At 30.9% G+C, this 22,932-nt stretch overlaps 1 protein-coding gene across 5 annotated transcripts in view; it reads right to left on the bottom strand.

Moving 5' to 3' along the window:
* Positions 1–2,104: 2,104 nt before the first annotated feature.
* LOC118186133 (uncharacterized) overlaps positions 2,105–22,932 on the bottom strand; it is a 49,469-nt gene continuing 28,641 nt past the window's right edge. For 2 of the 5 annotated variants that reach the window (XM_085814572.1, XM_085814571.1), the window contains exon 2: positions 2,105–3,743. In XM_085814572.1, the coding sequence (XP_085670698.1) occupies positions 2,975–3,724 (750 nt within the window). In that variant the 5' untranslated portion in view covers positions 3,725–3,743 and the 3' untranslated portion in view covers positions 2,105–2,974. Of the gene's footprint in view, positions 3,744–13,508; positions 13,694–22,932 lie in introns of those variants that run through there. The other 3 variants (XM_035356162.2, XM_035356161.2, XM_085814573.1) reach the window with 3 other exon arrangements.

Here is a 22,932-nt window from a genome sequence, read left to right on the forward strand (position 1 = left end):
GCGCAGTAGTCAAGGTCTTACGCACACGCGTAAAACGCCTGTGCGCATGTGCCAACGCGGCGCATGCGCAGAAAGTTTTTAGCTTTGAGGTGCGAATTATAGATCATTCCGGATTATGGGTGTCCGAATTAACGACTTTTGACTGTAATACACCGAAAGAAATGTCCGATCGTCTTGCTTGCCGATCCTGCCTTTGGGCTATAGTCGGTTGAGCAGTAGATAACTTCCCACAAAATGGACTTAATGGCTTGAAAGTAAAATAGCATGTGAGCCGTTCAGTCAGGGTTGAGAAACAAATGCTTTTATTATCAACATCTTTTAAAACATTTCAAATAAGTGATCCGAATATCTACAATTTTGCGTTATGACTTTAAAACATAGATGGCCTCTGTCTGTGGGATTTCAAATTATCTGGGATTATCAAATCCTGAGGATGGCTTGGAAGCATCTAAAATCTTTCTATTGTTTGCAATGTATATATTTCTTCTGCGTTTTATGGTTACACACTAAAGTTTCATAAAAATATATTTTTAGTAAAGGCTAGTATACTCGATTGAACTAGGTATATTATCTAATCTTCTTTGCGTACTAACAATTAATCAAATTTATAAATATTTCTTCTTTAATATCTGCTTTAAATAAACAAAAGTGCTTACAATTCGAACTTTAAAAAAATTATAGTTATACTGTAATAAATGACTTTAAAACGAGTAGCAAATTCTTTCATGAAACTATATGCAAATAAAAATTGGAAAAATAAAAGTGCATTATGTTAGATAATCATCGAGTGGAAGAATTTAAGTAAAGTATTTGTAAATAATTATAATGACTCCATAAAATTTGTTGTAAGATATCTAAAGGTAGTAATGCGTATTTAGCATTACATTGTTTCACATGAAATGCCCAGGGAAACGTACAGTGAATTCAGTTCGCTGAATAGAAAGCGAGAACTGTAGTTTATGCAGACTAAATCGAGATATGGACAAACAACGGATAAAGTAAATAATAGCAGCTGTTACCTTCAGCGAACAAATAGTAGTGGAAATCACAAAAATAAGAGTCACTCTTGAAAACAAGTCATTTGAGGACAAATTTTCTCCATAAATTAGATAAATTTTAATAAATCCTTTATGCAGAACTGCTGTCGAAAGAAACAATCCACTTTATTTCATAATATTTGGATCGAAAGATCCATAGAATGAATCCGTGATTGTGAATCTGCTCAAAGAAGCCAGATCAAGATTATGGGAGAATCGGGGTAGCTGTTGTATATTATTTAACTATAACTTCCTGTCTAGCAATGAGAAGGTCAGAAAACTTCATATGTGGATGCCGTGTCAGTCAGCCATCAAAACAAGGCAAACATAACTTGTAATATGCTGGTTTTTTAAAATCAAAAAGCAGTTTTCTTGCTTATTACGTATTATAGTTGGTAAACTGAAATTTATGCGCCAGTCGCTGACATTTTTCTTGAAATTTGGAGATAAAGGAAGCTCCAGGAAGGTTTCTAAAGTCGTTAATTCGAATTGCCATAATACATTCAAAGGAGGTAATGGTCTTGGCGGTCTTTCATCATCCATCATTCATTTGTTTTCCATGGGTAGACTATGGCAAAAGATTGTTTTATATTTGGCAGATATATTCAGAACGCATCAAGAATTGAACATTCAATAGCCTATACTGGTCAATGGAAGATATATTTCGTTGCTTGATAGGACACCTTGCACCGAAAAGATGCCGAAGGTACATCATTTGGGTTAAGGAATTATTGCCCCATTCTCTTCAGTTCTATTACAATATTTCACTAGCTGTCAGACAACCGATGAAATGGTTCACTAATGACGACTCATCTAATGTTTTATCTACCAAACGTGTTTGAAAATAAATGACCCCTGCAGATGTTAAATTTTTCATGAACGATATAGATAGTTTATCTAAACACTGGCAGCAGCATATTGGTGATTTACTTTGATCACAGGCTTGATACTTCTTGCTTATGTGCACTTTGTGAAGCATCCCTGAATTCGTTTGTTTTACTTGCAAGAACCCAATAATTAACATTACGCTGCGTTAGTTACATTCATTATAAATTAAAATCTATAAAACCAGAATATAAAAATAAATTTATTGCATTTATTGACAATAGTTAAACAATGCACGAAAACATGTTTTAACCGTTTGACTGCTAAGCAATTCTTGCAAGAACGCACGAAAACTGCGGACATATTTTGACTTGATGTTGTCAAATAAAATACTCTCATTTAGACAAATATCAATCAATTTTAATAATTCCTTTCGTATTATAAAGCAATAAAGACACACTGAAACTCGCAGCGCTTGGTTTTCGAGACAAATGAACGCAGCGCTTTTGCGCCGCGTAGCAGTCGAACGGTTCAGACACGTAGAATATTAGTCAGATTATTTAAATACACAAGAGCATTTATTTTAAAATATCTAAGTTTATTTCCTTCAATACTTTAGAGTAAATTTAATGACATTATTACATCATCTAGTTCTTTTATGAGGACATTCTGATACACAAGCAAAACAAATTGTTGCATTTAACAAGAATATCGAAGTCAAATCATATCTTTAATACAAGTTACAAGCGATTATAAATTAAAAATATTCTAATATGAGCAAACGGAAATAATGAAAGAAAATCGAAATCTTTAATTAAATAAATGAAGACTTTCGTATAAACATTAATAAAAACATAATAATTCAATTATATACTTTATTTGTATTTTGGCAGTTATTCTGAACTGATTTCATATTTTTGTTAAATATATATATATAATATTATATATATTATACAACATGTATGTCATATTTTGTTATATTTTATATATTGCGGACCTGAGACAAATGTGTATTGCTGTATTTAAAACACTGATAGTGGCTTCAGACTTCAGACATATCTAAAAAGAAATCACTTAATTACATTTTACAACACATCAGTCAAAGAACATTTTTATGACAGATTATCCATCATTTTCACTGCTAAATCTATCCATTCTTGTGGTAATCCGTTGAAAAATGTTAAATCTACTTTCCACATTTTATCACTGATTTCGCCAATAAGAGTCTTTTGAACGTTCCTGGAGACTTTATCACAAACCATTTCGCGAAGTGCTTCAGTTCTTAAAACTTGCGTCTCTTTCTCCTGGGATTCTTCATGCCATAAACTATGAGCCTGATGATGTGGGTTAAAATGTACATGCCTGTAGACACATGTATTCCAAACAGAAGTAGCTGCATCATCTTCGAATTTTTCTGAATAGCCAATCAGCATTATCGGGTCTAATTTGTCAATATCATGTACTTCGGAAGAGTTCTGGCTAATTGGATGTACTTCTTGACCTTTATCAGCCATTATTGCTGCGACTATATAAAACCAATTAAGGTGATCTACAAAATCCCTGAAAGCATCCAAAATATGAAATTTCTTTAATGTTTGAGAATAGTGACCAAATTCTCCATTAGCTATTTCTTTGCAAGTTCCAAGGATGACTTTTATCCACTGAGTGTCATTCTTAATCCATTTTTGGAGTCCTTGCCTTCTTTTCTTCAGGATGGTGTCATCTTTGTAAAGAGCTGAGTCTTTATCTATATTTTCAATTAAAATCTCAGGCGAAAAATTGCATTTCCAAGCCTTTGATTTAACTTGACGCTGAAAATGTTGCCAAAAGCAAGGATCTTGAAAAATATGAGATGGAGCCATGGATGTTCTCAGTGACCTACTGGAAAGAGAAAAAATAAATTAAATTTCCCCAGATATACATAAATCAGACTACAGAACAGTATTAAGCGTAGGTGATATGCTAATTTAAGCATTACTATACTAGAGAAAAATATCCATCAGTAATTTGAAACATCTAGAACTATATAAGAAAAGTGCCAAAATGTAAAATGAGATTCTCTAAAAGATTTTCTGCTACCTCGTTGGAAAGCTAGCTCGAGTCTTCATATTACTAGACGTTTGTGACGTTAATTTTGGATGCATAACGATGTAAAAAAGGCATTAATGGGATCAGAAGCTGATTGCACCCATTAAGAAGTGTAATTCAAGTTAAGAATGTGGTTTTCAGAAAACAAAATATTTTCACTCGGTATCGACGACTCCTGTTATCTCTGTTCATCAACGCTGATTTACGCTCTTACAATCAACTACCACTTATTGATGCCTTTTCTACATCATAATGATGACGCACTTGATGAACGAGAAGTCAGTTTATGTTCATTTGTCAGCAACATGTTCGTAAAGAGTAAGTAAGAGGAGGAATACGACGTGTATAAGATGAAAATCTGGGGCAGAATGATTTAGTTTCGGTTGATATTTGTCCCCATTGGTTAATAATAGGTTTCAGCACCTAAATTTGAAGTCATTATTGGTGGAAGAGGTTATGCAAGCATCTTGTGACGGGAGTGTTATGCAAAAATCATACAACACGAATTAATTTTGAAATGATGCAGTTTAATGCTTATAAGCAGTTACATATCTAGGACAGAAAGGAAAAACAATTAAATTAAAAAACAGAATTAAAGAACTATTGCAAATTAAATTTAGAATTTTGATTTATATAACTTTATAATTTTAATTGTAAGTTTTTTTTAACTGTATTTGGTGTTTTAGGTTTTTCTGCATTTTACAGTTTGTAATGAAGTTGTTTTGAGTTTTTATGCATATTTGTCTCGCCGCGAAGTGAGAATTGGATTCATTGAATGAGAAATATATCTCCAATCAAACACGAGGAAATAAGTTTAAATAAAGTGTAGCAAAAATGTGTATAATTTAATAGGCTGTACAAGGAAGTCATGTGGATATTTTTCTATCACTAACTACGAGTATAATGCTGTTGTATATATGAAAAGTATACTTGAAATTCTGGAACAGCAGGTTCGATTGTCTTGTCAGAAGCATTGCAGTGTTGTGTTTATTTCACGAATTATATTTAAAGATGATTATTAAAGATCTTTCATGAAAGCATTAGGACTTCGTTATTATGCCTCTGAATAAGTTCATAGCTCGAAGAAGAACCAAGAATTTTATATAGGTATGAACAGTTAGGTTTTTAATTTTATATAGATATGAATAGCTAGTTTTTTTGATAAGAGCAATACCTTCTAAATAGAAAAGGAACTTATGAAATCAAAGGAAATGTTAAATTTCCGCTTGAATTTAAAGGAAATATTAAATTTTCCCCAAAACACGGATAATGCGAATTTTCAATTAATGAAATAAAGGATAATGGAAATTTCTTTAATGCATGTTATAAGGTATTTCTCCCACGTTCTTAGCGAGCCTTCGTGGTGTAGTGGTCTGAACACTCAGCGCGTAATTGAGAGGTCCGCGGTTCGATTCCCTGCGAAGGCGTTGCTAATTTTTCATCTTGCTTGCTTCAAAAAAAAAAAAAAAAAAAAAAAACTAATGTCTCTGCAATGTTAATAGATAAGAGAAAAAGTATTTGTTGGACGAAATGTACTAATTCGTCAATAATTATCTTCTTATTAGTTAGTTACAGTTTTAATCTGGCAGAAAAATTTAAACGCTTTGCAAGCACTTAAATGTTAAATAATTATATATGTTACACATAATATATATAATATATTATAATCTCTTTTTCTTTTGATTCTGCACTTAGAAATTAGATTTTGATACTTTCACTACTTGCTTATATATTTTAGTTTTAGCTAATTCCATATTAGCTTCTTTTTCCTCAAACGCGATTGATTGAGGAAAAAATTCAATTAATTTGCTTATTTGTTTTCTAAATAAATGCACCACAACTAAAATGTTTTTCAAATTTTAGCAAAACTAATAATAAGGAAGTTTATTTTGGTCCTACGTATACATATATATATGTGAGATAAAAATTATGGACAAAGCCCCTTTGGACTAATAATTCGAGCTTCTTTTATTCTTATTAAAATAGTTAAAATGCATAATAGTTTGTTAAAATGCAGTGCACTGCATTTTAACAAAGATATATAAGAAAAATTAATAAATAAAAATCGTACAAAAATAAAAATTTACGCTATTCTTCATTTCGGCGTTAGAACGAATATGTTACATGTTGTTCAAAGCACATTTTGTTCGAGAAATCAACACGTAATAATTCGTGTGCTTTTTTGTCGTTACAGTATACAAACTAAAATATTTTTACAGTAAAGATGTAAAAATTAAATGCAGGATGAAAGTGTTTCACAATTTAGCTCACATTAATTTCAAAATTTATATATATATGTGATGTACCAGCTTTTGTCCAGAATAAAAGATTGGTGAAGAATCATAAATGTAGTCGTAGCTTAAATTATCAGACGATAAGTTTAAAAAAACAGGATTCATTTATTATTATTCAGGAGAAATAGCAGTTACATAATCAGATATTCGGGGTAAATAAAAAGAATTACTAATAACTTTTTGTATGAAGTTTACAGCATCGTGACATTTAAGAAAAAGCCCCCAATATTCCTTTACGAGTCCTTTTATAGCCTCTGGAAAGGCGGAGCTTCCAAGAAAATGGCGTCAGCCAATCCAGTTCGCTTTAAATATTTCCAGAACATTCTATAACTGTACGTGTAGAAAAGTAGGGGAAAACAACTTGACTACGGGGCTGTGGATTTAATTCCACGTACTTTCAAGTAAGAGACAATCGCCATTAAAAATGAAAAAGAACATACAATTAGAAATTTAAGTGTAATTTTGACTATGGAATTTTATTATTACATACATAATATGTATTGAAAACAAATTTAGCCATGTTGATGTAGGAACCCTGAAACGTACCTGTAGGCGTAGAACGTAGATGACATACTGAAGAGGAAGAATTCTGATTGCGTAGAAAATTACATCCTTAATGACTAGGAAACGAAGCATTCAAGGCGGATTAAATTGCATTTTTATTTAAACTGATATTTGTGATCGCAATTCACTTGGCACTCTAATCGTGCCAAGTGCAATTGTTCACTGCCTATTTCCAGAACCTTTACACTTTTTATACCTTTGCGAGAGCAAAGAAATTGCGTCCAAGCAGTACACACAAAGAAGCTTAAGTGCGCATTTATTCAATATGGAAGCTTACCAAGATAAAGGTTTTGGTTTAGGTTAGAAAAGTTTCAGTTCTCAAAATTTTGAGTTCAAGTTTCGAATAAGTTACATCATCAGCTTTACGCAAGCTCTGTGGCATAGAAGAAATCTAGAAATGGCGAAGTGAGGTAATTTACTTTGAGAATACCGAGAGGAAATACCCAAATTAAAAATGAGGAATTAAGAAGCTAGTACTAAATTAAATTATAAAGCTTAGTTACGCATTTTTTATCTTATACACATACACATATATATATTTATTCGGTTTTTAGACAAAGGAATTTAACTATTTAATTAAAAAAATATGTATTAAAAATAATGATATATGATATGGTAAGTTTTCAAATTTTATATTGCGCGCAATGGGCTTTTTTTAACTTTTAGAGACCTTTATTTAATATTAAATATCATGTTCTTCGCAATTAAACCATAAAATTCAATTCAACCGCAAATTAATCACAAAATAATTTTAAAAGAGCATATCTTTAGAATTTCCCATGCACAGCTCCGCGCGCTGGAGATAAAAATGTTTTTTTCTCCCCGTATATTGTTGCCATTGCTGGCTTTGAAATCGTTGAGTCTCTTAATCAGAAACTCTTAAATGCTTTACAAAATATGAAATTGATAATAAATTAAATTCCAAATTGTTGCTTCCAGATGTCCATATTCGGGTGTAAATGTACGTTATTCAAAATTTGATGGCTCTAGGTACCGTCGTTTTATCACAATGCGAGAAATATACATACATCTATGCAGATTCTTCATTATTTAATTTCTTTAAATATAATATAAGGCGATAATATTCGGGTGGCAATAATTTGAAAAGTGAAACGCCACAAAATGCCAAAACGAAATTAATAGCCCTTCTGTGCTAAAAATATTTTCGAGTGTTTTATTTTAACGGATGATGAATGTAACTTCAGATATACCTCAAGGCCAGTTATCGTTATCGTTTTCTTCTCTGAGCTGTCTACTTATGACTTTAACCGTCTCTTTATTCTAAATTTTGATTGTTAGCATTTCAAGAAACGCGTCTGTAAACTTTATGCGTATGAAAATGTTTCAATAACTGAAAAATGTTCAAACTTCTGATGACCGTTTGGATTTTAGAAGGTTTTGAACAAAGATATTCGCCATCTCCGAACGCTTTTGTAGAGATAGTGGAAAAATTCGAAAAGTATGCATTCAGTGCTATTTTATTGAAATTACAGCAAGGAGTCACAGAAAATGTAATTCTGAATTCTAATCTGAAAATACTGGAAAGCGAATGTGATAGTTTCAGTTTATAAGTTATGATTTCTAATTCAATTATTAACGGTAAGTAAACAAGTTCTTGTATATGTACGCATATTATTTTATATACAATAAATATACAAATTAAATAAACAATTAAAGTGGTAAAATTCATAATTTTTGTCTTGCTGTGTTTAAACCTTTTGTTTAACTGAGGTAATTATAGTTTTTAATTATTTATTTTTTGATAAAGCATACGCAAACTAATTATTTTATTAAAATTAAAATTAATTAATTACAAGTGTATTAATTTAAAAATTAATTAACTGAATATTTTTTTGCTGTTTTAGAGGGCAAAATATGACAAATCAACAAGATAAAAACCTAAAAAAAGAGGAAGCAAACATGGAAATTTAATGAAGACTGGTTGGCGGAAAACGAATTTTTAAAAAATGGTTAAAACCTTTTAGAGAATGTAATGAAATGGCTAGATGTTCTGTTTGCAGCATTACATAAATGTGAAGCGGAATGGTGTGAAAGTTATCAAATCTCAGGTGAAAGCAAATTCTCATAAGCAACGAGTATTTTAACTTGCTCCATAGCTTCAGTATAAAGAAATTTTTTCAATCGAAGAATTCAAAACTTCATGATCAGGCAACAGTCGCAGAATAGACAAAAGTTTATCTTGGTGGTATAAGTGGTATAAGGTATTTTTCCTCTTCTTTCTGCATGCCTTCGTGGTGTATTTGGAAGCATACTCGAAGCGCATTCGATAGATCCAGGGCTCAAGTCCCGGCGAGGGCATTGCACATTTTTCACGTCTCTTGCTTGGGGAAAAAAAAAAAAAAAAAAAAAAAAAAAAAGCTTGTTTTGTGACTCGACAGTGTAAAAGTCAGCAATTCCATATTTCCTAACTAGATGATTTGCAAAAATATATGACGTTGGACGCACAAAAAAGTGAATCTGCTGTGCAAAACATATTAGTTTCCTATTCTCTTGAATTACTTGTATCCGCTGCGAAGCATTTACCATTTAATGTTGCCACAGATGCTTCTAATACAGGTAGTCAAAAATCATTGCCGATCGCAGTTCGTTATTTTAATGTGATTAACGACGAGTGTGCATGCTTTAATAGATTTTAAACAAATGTGGAGCGAAACTTTTTAAGAAATTTTTAATGTTATAAAATCAGCAATTGAAAATATTACCGCATTCGGAATTAATAACGCACTGGTGAGTTTTGGATGTAAATCTTCGGTTTACGAAATGAAAAAAAAATTAACACTAATTTAATAAAAGCTACTTGTAACTGCCATATTTTGTATAATATCGTTAAATACACATTAAAAATAACGATATATGATATGGAATGTTTAGAATTAACAGTCTATATCGAATTTTCATCGAGCACCTGCAGTCTCAAAGAATTAAATTGTTCCGATATACTAAAACAGTCATATTATGAAACATTGAAGCATATTTCTATGAGACGGTTAAACTTATACCAAGTTGTAAGGTATATTTTAATTTTATAACAGTTAATTTAATTTCTAAGTCTTTCCGATCAGTTCTTGTTTCAACTTAACCTCCCTACCAGAATGAGTGTTTAAAATCGCTTTGAATGCAAATGAGTTAGAACTGCTTAAGGAAGGTTCGCCCTTACTTCAAGAGAGAGAGAGAGTGTGTTAGGAATTCTTGGTAGCACGTTTGCCTTCGGACTAAGGAACTCTTGAAGCTTTTACACTCGACCGTATGTTACGGGCCTACTGATATTCGCCGGCTATTTTAATTTAAGGGACAACTACGTTAGACAATGGTATTTAGCTTCGGCTACGTCTCGTTTAGTTTCTTACTTCGTATTCTGAGTTAAAACCCGAGTAGAGGCTTGCTGTAAGCCCGAGAAGGAGCCCACTGTTATTCTTATTTGAGTGAAATAAAGGGTATTTTAATCCTTCTCGAGTCTACGTCTTTAGTTGTTTGAACTTAGCGAGAAGTCGCTACATAGTTCATTAGGTTTCTCGACGTTCATCTTAGACAAAATGTGTAAGAAAGCCTACAAAGTTATTGAGACGTTACTGAAAAACTGGCGGGCTAACAGCCTTTGTTTTATAAATCAGCGACAAGAAGAATGTAATCCTACCACTCGAAATTTGTACAAGATCAGGAAATAATAATACCAACGAAAATTCCTTACTAGAATTGACGTTGTATTTCATATATTTTCCAAAAATATATATTAATTCTTAAAGGAGAAAACATTGCCGTTACCAAACCACATACGTTTTCTCACACTTTAGAAACGATGTAGTAAAAAGAAAAGAACAGTGTTTTACAGTTAACCACGATTTACGGTTTTATAGTTTTCGATTTTTCAAAGGACAATAATGGAAATTTGGAAGACAAAAAAAAAAAAAAAAAAAAAAATCGAAGTTATGGGTACTTATATTAAAAAAATCTGAAGCGGACACCACATGACTTCCTTGTACGGAATACTAAATTATACGCATTTTTTGCTGCATTTCATTTAAACTTACTTCCTCGAATTTCATTAGAGGTAGATTTCTCTTTCAATTAATTCAGTTCTCACTTCGTTGCAGGGCAAAAATACATAAATCCTCAAAATATCTTCATTAAAAATTAATATATACAAAAACGTAAAATACCAAATACAGTCAGGTTTTTTTTTTTTTTTTTTTTTTTTTTTTTTACAATTAAAATTAGTTTCTACGCAATTCGGGCAGCGGACAAAAAGGCAGATTGTTCGGTACACAAAATTAAAAGCTTCCTTTTGGTCCCACTCCGCAAAAAGACGTTGAAGGTGCAGAAACTGACTCAGTTCACTAATCTGCTAAACTTCAAATGTAACAAATATAGCTGCTATGAGTTAAAAAAAATGCTTAGCTGCACTTAAAACAACTTTTAAATTGTTGATAATTCTACATCTATTGCATGCACATTAACTAAAGGGAAAAAATCTTTAACCGATAAGAACAACATAATTCAATTATTTTTAAAGCAAAAAATGCACAATTTACCAACATATGAGAATAAAAAAAACTGAGCTCACTGAGCCGAGTAACAGAGTGGGTATATATATATCTTTTAAAAAATTATTTTAGTTTTTTTTTTTTTTTTTTTTTTTTTTAGGATTTAAATTTTTTTTTTAATTTTATACGTGTTTGTTAAAAATTAAATTTTAATTTGTTTAAATATATATATATATATATATATATATATACATAATTTTGGTGTGGCTGAGTGCAACCAAAAAGGGAAGGTGCACAACTACATGTTACAGTAGTCCTATATACAAAATTTGAACGTTCTCAGGCTACTTGTTTTTGAGTTATGCGAGATATATACGTACAGACGTCACGAAAAAAAATCTCTTCTAAATCCATTTTAAATCAGGTTTGTAAATCGTGTGGGGAAAAAGTCTTTTATTCTGTTCTTACGCACAGATGTAACAGAAAAACATCGTTAAATTGTATTAGATACAGTCAAAACGGATATTTTCGTTAAAATGTGATATCCGGAATTTTTCGTGATTACAGTACTTCCTTTTTTTCGTAGAGAGAAGTAAAAAGGGTAATTTTGAGACATTCAGGTGATAACTGAATTTATACGCACTTAACATCCTAACTTTCAGTACTTAGGTTGGAAGGAGTTTTTTTTTAATGAGTAAGTTGTGGTGAGATGAAAGAAACATATTAAGGCCGGGAAATACAAAAGCAGTATTACTGATTTACAGTACCATAAAAACTGAATGTAATTTTTTTCGAAGAAATAATTAAAAATAGAAAGGTTTCAGACGCAGCTAAGAGAAACCAAAAATACGCTTTTAAAGTGTCAAATAAAAATAATGTAATATTTATTATGTCATTTTTTTCAAACAAATATAGCATTATATTTATCTTATCACTTCATGAAAGCAATTTAACAATCAAGATTTAAAACACGATTTTATCACGTTGTGGTGAGATGAAAGAAACATATTAAGGCCGGGAAATACAAAAGCAGTATTACTGATTTACAGTACCATAAAAACTGAATGTAATTTTTTTCGAAGAAATAATTAAAAATAGAAAGGTTTCAGACGCAGCTAAGAGAAACCAAAAATACGCTTTTAAAGTGTCAAATAAAAATAATGTAATATTTATTATGTCATTTTTTTCAAACAAATATAGCATTATATTTATCTTATCACTTCATGAAAGCAATTTAACAATCAAGATTTAAAACACGATTTTATGATATTGGATTCTAAAACAATCAACAGAAAATATGAATTCAGTTACAATTTATTCTTTAACTTGCCAAGTTTCTTTCTTTCGCTCTTTTCTTTTTAATTTTTGAACAGTTTTCAAACTGAAATTTATTAGACTGTTTTCTAACAAAATTTAATTCATAGAGATAAATAATATTTCAAAATGAAATCCCTAAACGTAATCAATGAACGTATTTAATTAGATAACCTATAAATGAGTAATTCTTCTACCACTTTTATCTCATTAAACTCAAGATGCATTTTATCTTTTTTCATTGCTAACTTTTAAATATCAAAAAGTACGTATATATTCAAATAATTTAATTTTGCCAAGTAATAGAATAATAAATGTAAGTATTAATTATTTAATATATCAAGAAGTGAAACTCTCAATAATTTTGTTATTAAAAATAAACAATAAATTTGAAATTTTAAAATAAATGTATAATAAACTAAGTAAAAGCTAATAAGGGAAAAGATAAAAATATCGCAAAATTAATTACTAACTGCAAATGTAAGTGGATAAATAGTAAATTAAATATTATTTACAGATATATTAGAACATTTTCAGTAAAGATATAAAATAATATCAGAACATAGTCAGTAAACAAATTATGCAATAAATTATTCATTACAATTTGATAAAAGTTTCTTTTTCAGTTGAACATAGGTTTAAATCCATAAACATAGGTTGAACATATACAGGAACATTGGTTAAATTATGCAATAAATTATTCATTACAATTTGATAAAAGGTTCTTTTTCAGTTGAACACAGGTTTAAAAAATACTTGTAATGAGTATAAGATATGATTCTAATGCATTTACAAACATTTGATGATAACAGATAAGCAACGAAAGTAAAATTAGCAAAAATTTGCAGTTTAGACTGATTTTTAGAAGATTAAAAAGATTTTACCTTCCTAGCCGTATTACTGATGATGATAATCCGATTGTTGCTGTACTAATAATTAAATTCAGTTCCAAGATTTTTTGCATTTATAGATGATTTCACATTGCACAACGTTTTCTCAACCCGTCGTAACGCGCTACAGCCTATTACTTCAAATTTGGACATGTGGAGCTTATCCAATACTGGAGCTACATGCTCAGATAACGTGCATTAACAACAGTCAGTGTATCCACATGGAAATTTCGTCATCCAATGGGGAATAACCAATAGCACATGGTCAGTGACGTCATTTGTGTTTCTTTAATTTATGTTTACGTTCTCACTTTCTCCCTTTTTCCCTACGTAAGGGAAAACGAGTAAAAGGCTTTGTAGAGAATTAATCATGTTTGGAACTGTTGTATTTACTGAGTTTTTGATTGCGTATCTTAACTATCCATGCTAGAACATGATTAGGAAAATGCCTGATGAAATGATTTGCAAGAAGAGTGAGTTCGTTTGTTCAAACGGATCTATGAGTAACAGCTGTTATACAATAAAAGAATTCCAGATATCACTTTTTATTCAAATAGAATAATACTCTTGATATTCTGATTGTTTCATGCTGATTTGTAAGTGAAGATTTGTTGTAGCGTTTCTCGAAATCGGCACCAAAAGATGATGAAATAAATGAATGAATACAATAAAAATTGTAACGCTATTATTCAGGTTTCAGTATAATGCCTGTGATTGGGTATTATTTCTATGTGAAAAGTACAATTCCATCAAATACCAAAGCAGATTTTTTTAATCATAAATATTTATTCATACTTCAGCATATTAAGCAAGCCAAAATAAATCGAATTCGAATTAATATTAATAAAAATATAATAACTACTATAATAATTAATAAAAATTAAGAAATAATTTATAAAATAACAAATTAAATATTAATTAATTTTATTAATATTAATCAGTTTAAAAATTGTAGTTCATCTAAATTCATTAATTAGCATAGCAACAGTATTTTTCTGCTAAACAGGAGTTTCTTTCATTTCAAAACTTTGTTGCTCTAGGTTTACATATTTTAAGAACTAATTCCTCTTTTTATTTTTTATTTTTCTATTCATATTTTCATACAGTGTCTCACAAAAATGATGGGACACTTGTGCTTTACAAAAGGAAACTGTAGTAAAATAAACTAAGAAAACATGTAAAAATTTTTTGTGGGTGTGTTTCATACTTAAATTTAGTAACAATTATTACATAACATACATTTTCTCAAAATATTAAAATATTAATTTAATAAAAATATAATTGTTTAGAACGGAGCAAAAAATCGCTCACATAGGTGATGGGACACTTACTTTTCCATCAAATATTTATCCAAAAATTTTACTTTTCATAAGGTTTTAATATTTTGATGGATTTCCTTTTACTTTTAAAACATGATTTAATCTTCTTGGAATGGATTCGACTAATTTTTTTTTTTTTTTTTTTTTTTTTTTTTTTTTTTTGCGAATTCTCATTCCAATTCTTGCCAAATATTCTCTATGGGATTTAAGTTTGGAGATTGTGGTTGTGTTTTTTTATACAGCAGCCAGAGTCTAACGTTCAAAGCAATGTGCTTGGGGTCATTGTCCTGGTAGAATTTAAAATCGTTATGAAGGTTCAATTTTCGTGCTGAAGATTTCAAATTTTGATTTAAAATGTCAATATACTTGTACTGATCCATTATACTGTCAATAAAAACAAGATTACACCTCCAGCGGACGACATACACCCCCATACCATAACTCCTCCTCCACCATGTTTTACTGTTGGCACCAAGTTCTGTTTGCGAAATTCTTCCCTGGGTTTTCTCCACACCAAGATTCTACCGTCAGAACCAAATATATTAAATTTACTCTCATCAGCAAATATAACTTAATTCCAGTAATCAGAATTCTTATTTATGTTGGATTTTGCGAAAGCCAGTCTGAGTTTTCTATTCTTTTCACATACGAAGAATTTTTTCCTGGCTGCTCTACCGTAATATACAGCAGATCGAATTACTCTTCTGATAGTCTCAGGATTAACAATTACTCCATGTAATGCTTGTAAATCAGCAGCAACTTTAGGAGCACTCAGTTCTTGGATTTTTTTAATATTTCGAACGATAATTCACTTTATTCCATTGGATAGCTTTGATGGTCGGCCAAGTCTTCTTTTATCCTGAATCATATGATTATTTTTATATCGTTTAATGATATTGAAAACTGTTGAATGACTCAAGTTAACTGTTTCAGCAGTTTCTATAATAGATTTTCAGAGTTCAATATGCAAATTAATAACTAATTTTCGAACTTCAGGCAAAGTTTCTTTTCGTTTAGCATTCATGGCTGCACAGAGCTAAAAAACACAAAAATTCCAAAACAAACTGGAGAGAAATACTGCAGACGATTTTATAAATTACTGCCAATTGCTTTTGAGTAAAAATAAAAACTCCAAATAATATTTTTATTGCAGTACGTAGTAGTATCTAATGATGCCCCATCACTTATGTGAGCCATTTTTTGCTCCGTTCTGAACAATTGTATTTTTATTAAATTAATATTTTAATATTTTGAGAAAATGTATGTTATGTAATAATTGTTACTGAATTTAAGTATGAAAGACACCCACAAAAAATGTTTACATGTTTCTTTAATTTATTTTATTACAGTTTCCTTTTGTAAAGCACAAGTGTCCCATCACTTTTGTGAGACACTGTATGTTCGATTGCTTCTATTTTACATTTTTGTTTGATTCGGTCTGCTAAAGATAATATTTTTATACTTTTTTTATATTTGTTTATGCCTTTGATGCTACAGGCTGCTTTGGCCTGTAGGGATTGAATTGATAAATACAGATTACATTTTTCTGGCTGTTTTTCTGAGATTATTTTTCTTTTGTGTTTTTGTTGGTTTAGAAATAGGCCGATATGTTTACTTCTTCGGTTGCACCAATCCTTTGATGATGATGCAGCAAAAGATATAATATATTTATTTTTCATTTTTGGTTTTGGCATGTTTTGACCCATTTTGCTTGCAGTTTGCCTCTATGCTACTGGTTTATTCCGAATAGCGTATGGGATTAATTTTAAACGTATTATTTATTTTAATTTATTTTGCATTACTGCAGCCAATTGTTGCTGCTTTCAGCGCGCAGTAGGATTAGGTTTTGATGTGTGTTTACTTTGTATTTATTCGCACACAAATATATAAAAGTATGTATATAAGAATTCTTACTTTTTCTAACTTATATTTATAAAAATTCTAACTTATATAGGTAATAGTTCCTTAGCTCTCCATTTTAATGTGATCATTTCCCCTTTCCAGCCTAAAAATAGTAATTTCTTATAATAAATAGCTCTGAACTACATCAATTCAAAAATAAGCTATGCCATATGATTCTTGCATAAAGGTTATGACATAAATGTTTTCAAATTTGTTAGCCGAAATTTAAGAGCAGCCAAACGGGGACAAAATGAACTCAATCTAAATCTTCTAAACCAAGCTTTCCTCTTGAGTGCGTCACATTTCTGTTTTCGACTCGTCGCTTACTACGGCAAACAACGAGTTAGCTTTTCGCCAGTTTATCACTGATGCACCAAAAATGTTCACTTGAAGAAAGCTAATAATCTGTTTATTAAGAAATAAGAGCTAAATAAGTCGGCCATGATTATAACTTCTTTATGTATCTACATTACTTCAACACCTAAATTAGTTCATACATAAATTTTAATTAAAACCGTTTTAGTTAAATGCATTGAAAAGTAAAAAATAATTTTCAGCTATTATAAAATTCTTCGTTATATTCGACCAGAAATAAAATCGTGAGGTGCCATTTACGAATTATTGGGTTGAAGAGTTGGTAAGGCATAAATACAGACAAATATTGATGAATGCGTGATTGTAGTCTTAAATATAGCAGCACCTTCTTCTCTCAGCATCGAAAGGCAGAATGCTATGTTTTAAAAATACGGAAGAAAGTTTCTCGTAGATGATCCTAGGGCAAGTTATAGTACGAATATGACCACTAAAGAAATGTTTGCTAAAGTTGAGGAATGTATGACGGAAAATAGGCAAATGACAATTTCTTACATTGCCTATGAAAATAGGCATCATTGATTGATCAGTAGAAAACATTTCGCATAAAAACTCAGATCTCGAAGGTCTGAGTGAAATGGGTACCCATAGTAAACACCAGAAGTAAACAAACATCGTCGAAAGTTCTTGGTAGCTATCTTCCATGATAAACACTGTTAGAAATTTCTATTCAAGATTAGTTGAGAGCAGAATCTGGACACCCGTGCGGATTCAAGATTAGTGATAAAATACGAAACATGGCTTCACAACTATGATTTAGAAGCGAAGCAAAAGATCAAAGTGGGGAAATACAAAGGATTTTCTTGGCCTCACATCTTCTGAACCCAAAAATCCACCAGGAAGATTTTGAGCGCCGGTTTTTTTTAAGATGAAGAATTTTATTAAAGTACCTTGTTGATTATAAGCTCTGCAAAGTCACGGTACTATTTATTATGTTAAAATGTTTTCTCGCTTTGGCAAGCCATAAAGATAAAATGCCGTGGCAAACACAGCAGAGAAGTATTGCTCTTGTATGACGACATTCTGGTTTACCTAATTCCGCAGCATTCACCAGACATGATTCCTATTTCTTTTTGTCAGAATCTGAAACAGTACCTATGTTACCGGCAAAGTATGAAACACCACCATTCTATAGAATGAATAGGCAATGTATACAATGCCGGACGATTTTAGGCAAAATATGAAATATAAGAATTATTACATACTTTCCCTAGATATTGTGTATAATAAATACCCAGGCATTCTATAGAATGACAAATGCTCTTTAGGCAAAATATGAAAAAATTGTTACGATAAGGTTATTATTGAAAAGGTGTTCATTCCTCAGAAATACAAATTTTATTTTGAAAAATTAATGAAAGGGTTCCATTAAAAACTGTTATTCGAAAATACGTAAAAAAAAATAATGAGATGATCTTGATACAACATAATAAGTTTGCTATCTGGCTGAGAATGGGAATCAGTGAGATTTACCTGACGACAGAAATTACATTCAGAAACAATCAATTCAGAAACAAGTTTCACATTGTAATAAAGTTTTAAAGCACTTTTGCCATTTTTGAACGAACAACCAACATTATTAGTCAAAACTTAAAGAATAACTGAAAAACATTTTTAAGCGCGAGCATCGTCTGCGGATATTCTTTGCGGATAATCGTCTGCGGTAATTTACATTTCTTAGTGGAATTATGTTGGTAGCGTAGCAACGCAAAAAATACGTTATGAATACGTCAATGGCCTTTTTAATACCAGTTTGTTTTCCTGGCAGAGCTCACAAAGGCATACAAGTACAGGTACAGTTACGTTTTTGTACTTTGTTGAACATTCTTTCAACATTCTGTCACGTCAGTGTCCAGTACTCAAATGAATAGTTTAATGTCAAATGTCCAGTACTCAAATGAACAATGTTTTCATGAAATATGAAAAATAACTCGACGTCCTTGACGTAATCCTGTATAGTACCGACGCTTCCTTTAACAGGGTAAATGAATGTGCATTTGTTTTCCACAAACATCACATTCTAGCAATCAAGCAGCCAGTAGTCCCGTGGTTCCTTCTTAGTAGTCGTTTTGGCCTTTTTACATTATTTGATAACTTTTGGTAAGTAATTTCGTTTTTTCGAAATGAATCGGAACTGTATTTCATTTTTTGCCTGTCTGTCATTTGGCATTCTGTAGAATGCCTAGGAAATATGTGAAATATGAATCATTTCAGACATTGCGGCCTAGTTTTAGGCATTATATACAATTCCTAGGCATTCTATAAAATGCCGGATTTCAAACTTTGTCGGTAACATGTTATGTATCATTTTCGTAACGGCAAAGGTGTTGATTTGAAAGATGCATTTCAGGAATGGTTTGAAAGCCGTAGTAAAACAAATTTCCATGCTGGAATCCGATACTCAACGCATCACCTGCTAATTTTAAACGGTTCATTTATGCAAATCATATAGTCTAAAGCTAGACGCAATTAAATTATTTAGTTATTTTAATTCTTAATTACAATTAATTTTTTTTACAATTAAAATTAGACATTCAAAACAAGCCAAAAAAAAAAAAAAAAAAAAAAAAAAAAAAACAAGCGATTCGGCCAGCCATCAAGAAGGCAGGTTTTTCGACGCACAAAACTGAAAGTTTACTTTTGATACCCCTCGACAAAAAGACGCTGAAGGTGCAGAAACTGACTTAATTCACTATTCTGCTAAGTTTCAAATATAGCCAAATATGGCTGCTCCGTTAGTCGCACTTAAACAATTTTTAAATTGTTGACAATTCTACAATACTACATGACTTTTAAAGCAAAAATGCACAATTTACAATGTAAGATTAAAAAAAAAAAAAAAAAAAAAGAGCTTACCGAGCCGAGTAACAGATTGAGTATTTATATTTATATACTTTTCGTCCGGCCGATTTGAACCAGAAAGGAGGTGCACAACTGCATGTTATAGCCCTCCTAGATACAAAATTTCTACGTTACTCGTTTTTGAGTTATGCGAAATACATACATACGTACATACGAACAGATGTCCGTGAAAAAAAACTCTTCTCAATCCATTTTATAATCCGTTTTAAGGAAAAGAGTGCTTCATTCAGTCCTTATGTACAGATGTCACGCAAAAACGTCGTTAAATTGCTTTCGATAATGGTCAAAATAGATATTTTCGTTGAAATATGATTCTTGAAATTTTTTGTGATTACAATACTTCCTTTCGTACAAGGAAGTGAAAACTGAAATGCGTACGCGATGGCTTATTAAGACTTTGTGTAGTATTAATTTTGTAACAGAATGTTAAGTTTTTAAATAAACACACTTAGTATTTTATATGTAGTTCTATTATTCAGCGGTATACGATATTTCACAAAATATTCACACGCTATTCTGATATTCATAACTTAAGTTCATTTTCGTAGCATCTATTTATTTTGGTTTAATAAAATGTAGATTGCACTGTGGAACAGAGGTAATATACTTATTATGTGTATTCCTCATTCAAAAGTCATAAAGTTTGGAGAAAAGAAACGTGTAACATTAGCATATGCACTATAATGTATGGAGTTTAAACATAGAAATACAACTTAACAAACATTTTGAATTAAAGAGACAAGTGCTAAATAAAATGCTAATAAGATGCACAAATTTGTGGAAAAAGGAAGTTTTTCTGCTCTGGCTTCAAATAAGTAGACAAAGTCAATAAAAAGACAAGTCAATAAAACATTTGTTTAAAAATATGAGCTTTCCAACAAGAAGTATAGCCTTGTATATATCACAAAGTTTGTTATATATGATTATTATATGTGAATCGTAGAAGGAGGTTTCCCGCGCGATATCTGCTTTTGAAAGAATTAAAGGATTCGCCTTTTTTTTTCTTCTGGAATGTTATCGAAATTCATGTTCCTGAAATAGACATTAATTCATTGAACTCACTTGGTTAATTTTAGAACGGAACTCACGATTCTGTTCATATTGTGCTAGCTGTTGAGATAATGAAACATTTCGAAGGAAACCATTTCGAGTTATCATGAAGTTTCCTACGTCACGCCTTAGTTAAATAAACAGTATTGACACTTTACGAAAATATTTTTTGCAAACTTTATAAAGAAACACTCCAGGGAGAGATGTGTGTAGCTACGTAGTTTTCGTCATAAAATAATTTTACAAATCTCAAGGCGTTGTTAATATGGGGTGAAATATTATCACTAAATTCTTTTTTCCTACTATTTGACTTTACTTTTTTGAAAAGCTCATTTTAGATATAAGATTTTAAGTTTTAAGATATATTTATAATTTCTGGGAAGCTAATTATAAAATTTGCAGACCCACCATTAACTGTCCAAAACTGTTTTAGGTATTGAATTCATTCATGTCTACATACCATGTAGTTTGCACTTCGTTTTTAATCATATAATTTTTAGTCCAAAGGGGCTTCGTTCCTGAAGGAGTATTGTTTTCGTTTTCCGATTTTGCGTTGGTTTACTATAAATGTCCGTTTCACTTTTCAAACTGTTGCCACCAAACGTTAGAGTCTTGCATTATATTAGAAGAAATTAAATAATGAAAAATATGCACAAATGTATGTCTATTTCTCGCATTGTGATAAAACAATTGGTACATAGAGCCATCGAATTTTGAATGACGTAATCCTACTGCGAATATGCACATGGGGAAGCTCAAATTTGAAATTTGGAATTAGTTTTATTATCGAATTCAGATTTTGTAAAACTTTAACGAATTTTTGATTAACAAACTCAAGGATTTCAAAGGGAGCAATGGCAACACTCTACGGCGGGCGGGGGGAGGACCTTATTATTTCTAGCGGGCGTGGAACTGTGTATCGGAAATTCTAAAGCGATGCTCATTTTAAAATTATTTTGCGACATTGCTATTGAACTGAATTGTATAGTTTAAGTGCAAAGAACATGATATTTAATAAAGGTAATACACAAAACGTTAAAAAAACGGCCCTTTGGTGGTAGTTTAAAAATCTGAAATCTTTCAGATTTTTTTTTTGGGGGGGGGCTTGTATTTTATTTTTCTTTACATAATATACACATTCATGGAATTCCATAAATGTTAAAATTACAAGTCGAGATGACTTCAGAATCAAAAAGGGGTGAGAAAAAATTAATAAATTTTAACTTACAACTAATTTTAAAAGGACTTTTGTAAAATTTAAACATATTTAAAAAATAAATGATATGCATAGAAAATTGCAAAAAATGGTAGAGCTCAACTGGAGGTTTGAGCCTGATTTATCAAGGTTAAAGCAGCTCAAAACTTGAATCAAGGTAATACCTATAGCGCGCTTCGTGAAACGATAAAAACTGACACTATAAACGCAATTTTACTAATAGAAAATTCCAACTGCATGTTACAGACGTCTCATATACAAAATTTCAACGTTATATAGCTATTCCTTTTGTAGTTTTGCGAAATACATTCATACGTACTTGCATACAGACATGATGAAAAAAAAACTCTTCCGAATCCATTTTAAATACATTTTGTATTCCTTTTTGGGAAAAAGAATCATTTATTATGTCAGTACGTACAGATGTCATGCAAAAGCATCGTTCAAATAGATTCGAGAGCGGTCAAAATGGATATTTTCGTTGAAAGCGATAACCGAAATTTTTCGCGATTACAATATTTTCTTTACTTCGTTCAAGAAAGTTGTTCGGTGACTATATACGTGCAGAATTTCAAGGAACAACAGTGGATGCCATTCATGTAGTCATTCTGTAATGATATATATATGTATGATAACAATCAAGTTACGTGAATTTTTCTTTGACAATTTGTTTTAAAATCCGCCAACCTCATGATTT

Source organism: Stegodyphus dumicola, chromosome 4, assembly GCF_044657685.1.
Source record: "Stegodyphus dumicola isolate Sdum_Otavi_A_Nest chromosome 4, ASM4465768v1".
Lineage (NCBI taxonomy): Eukaryota > Metazoa > Arthropoda > Arachnida > Araneae > Eresidae > Stegodyphus > Stegodyphus dumicola.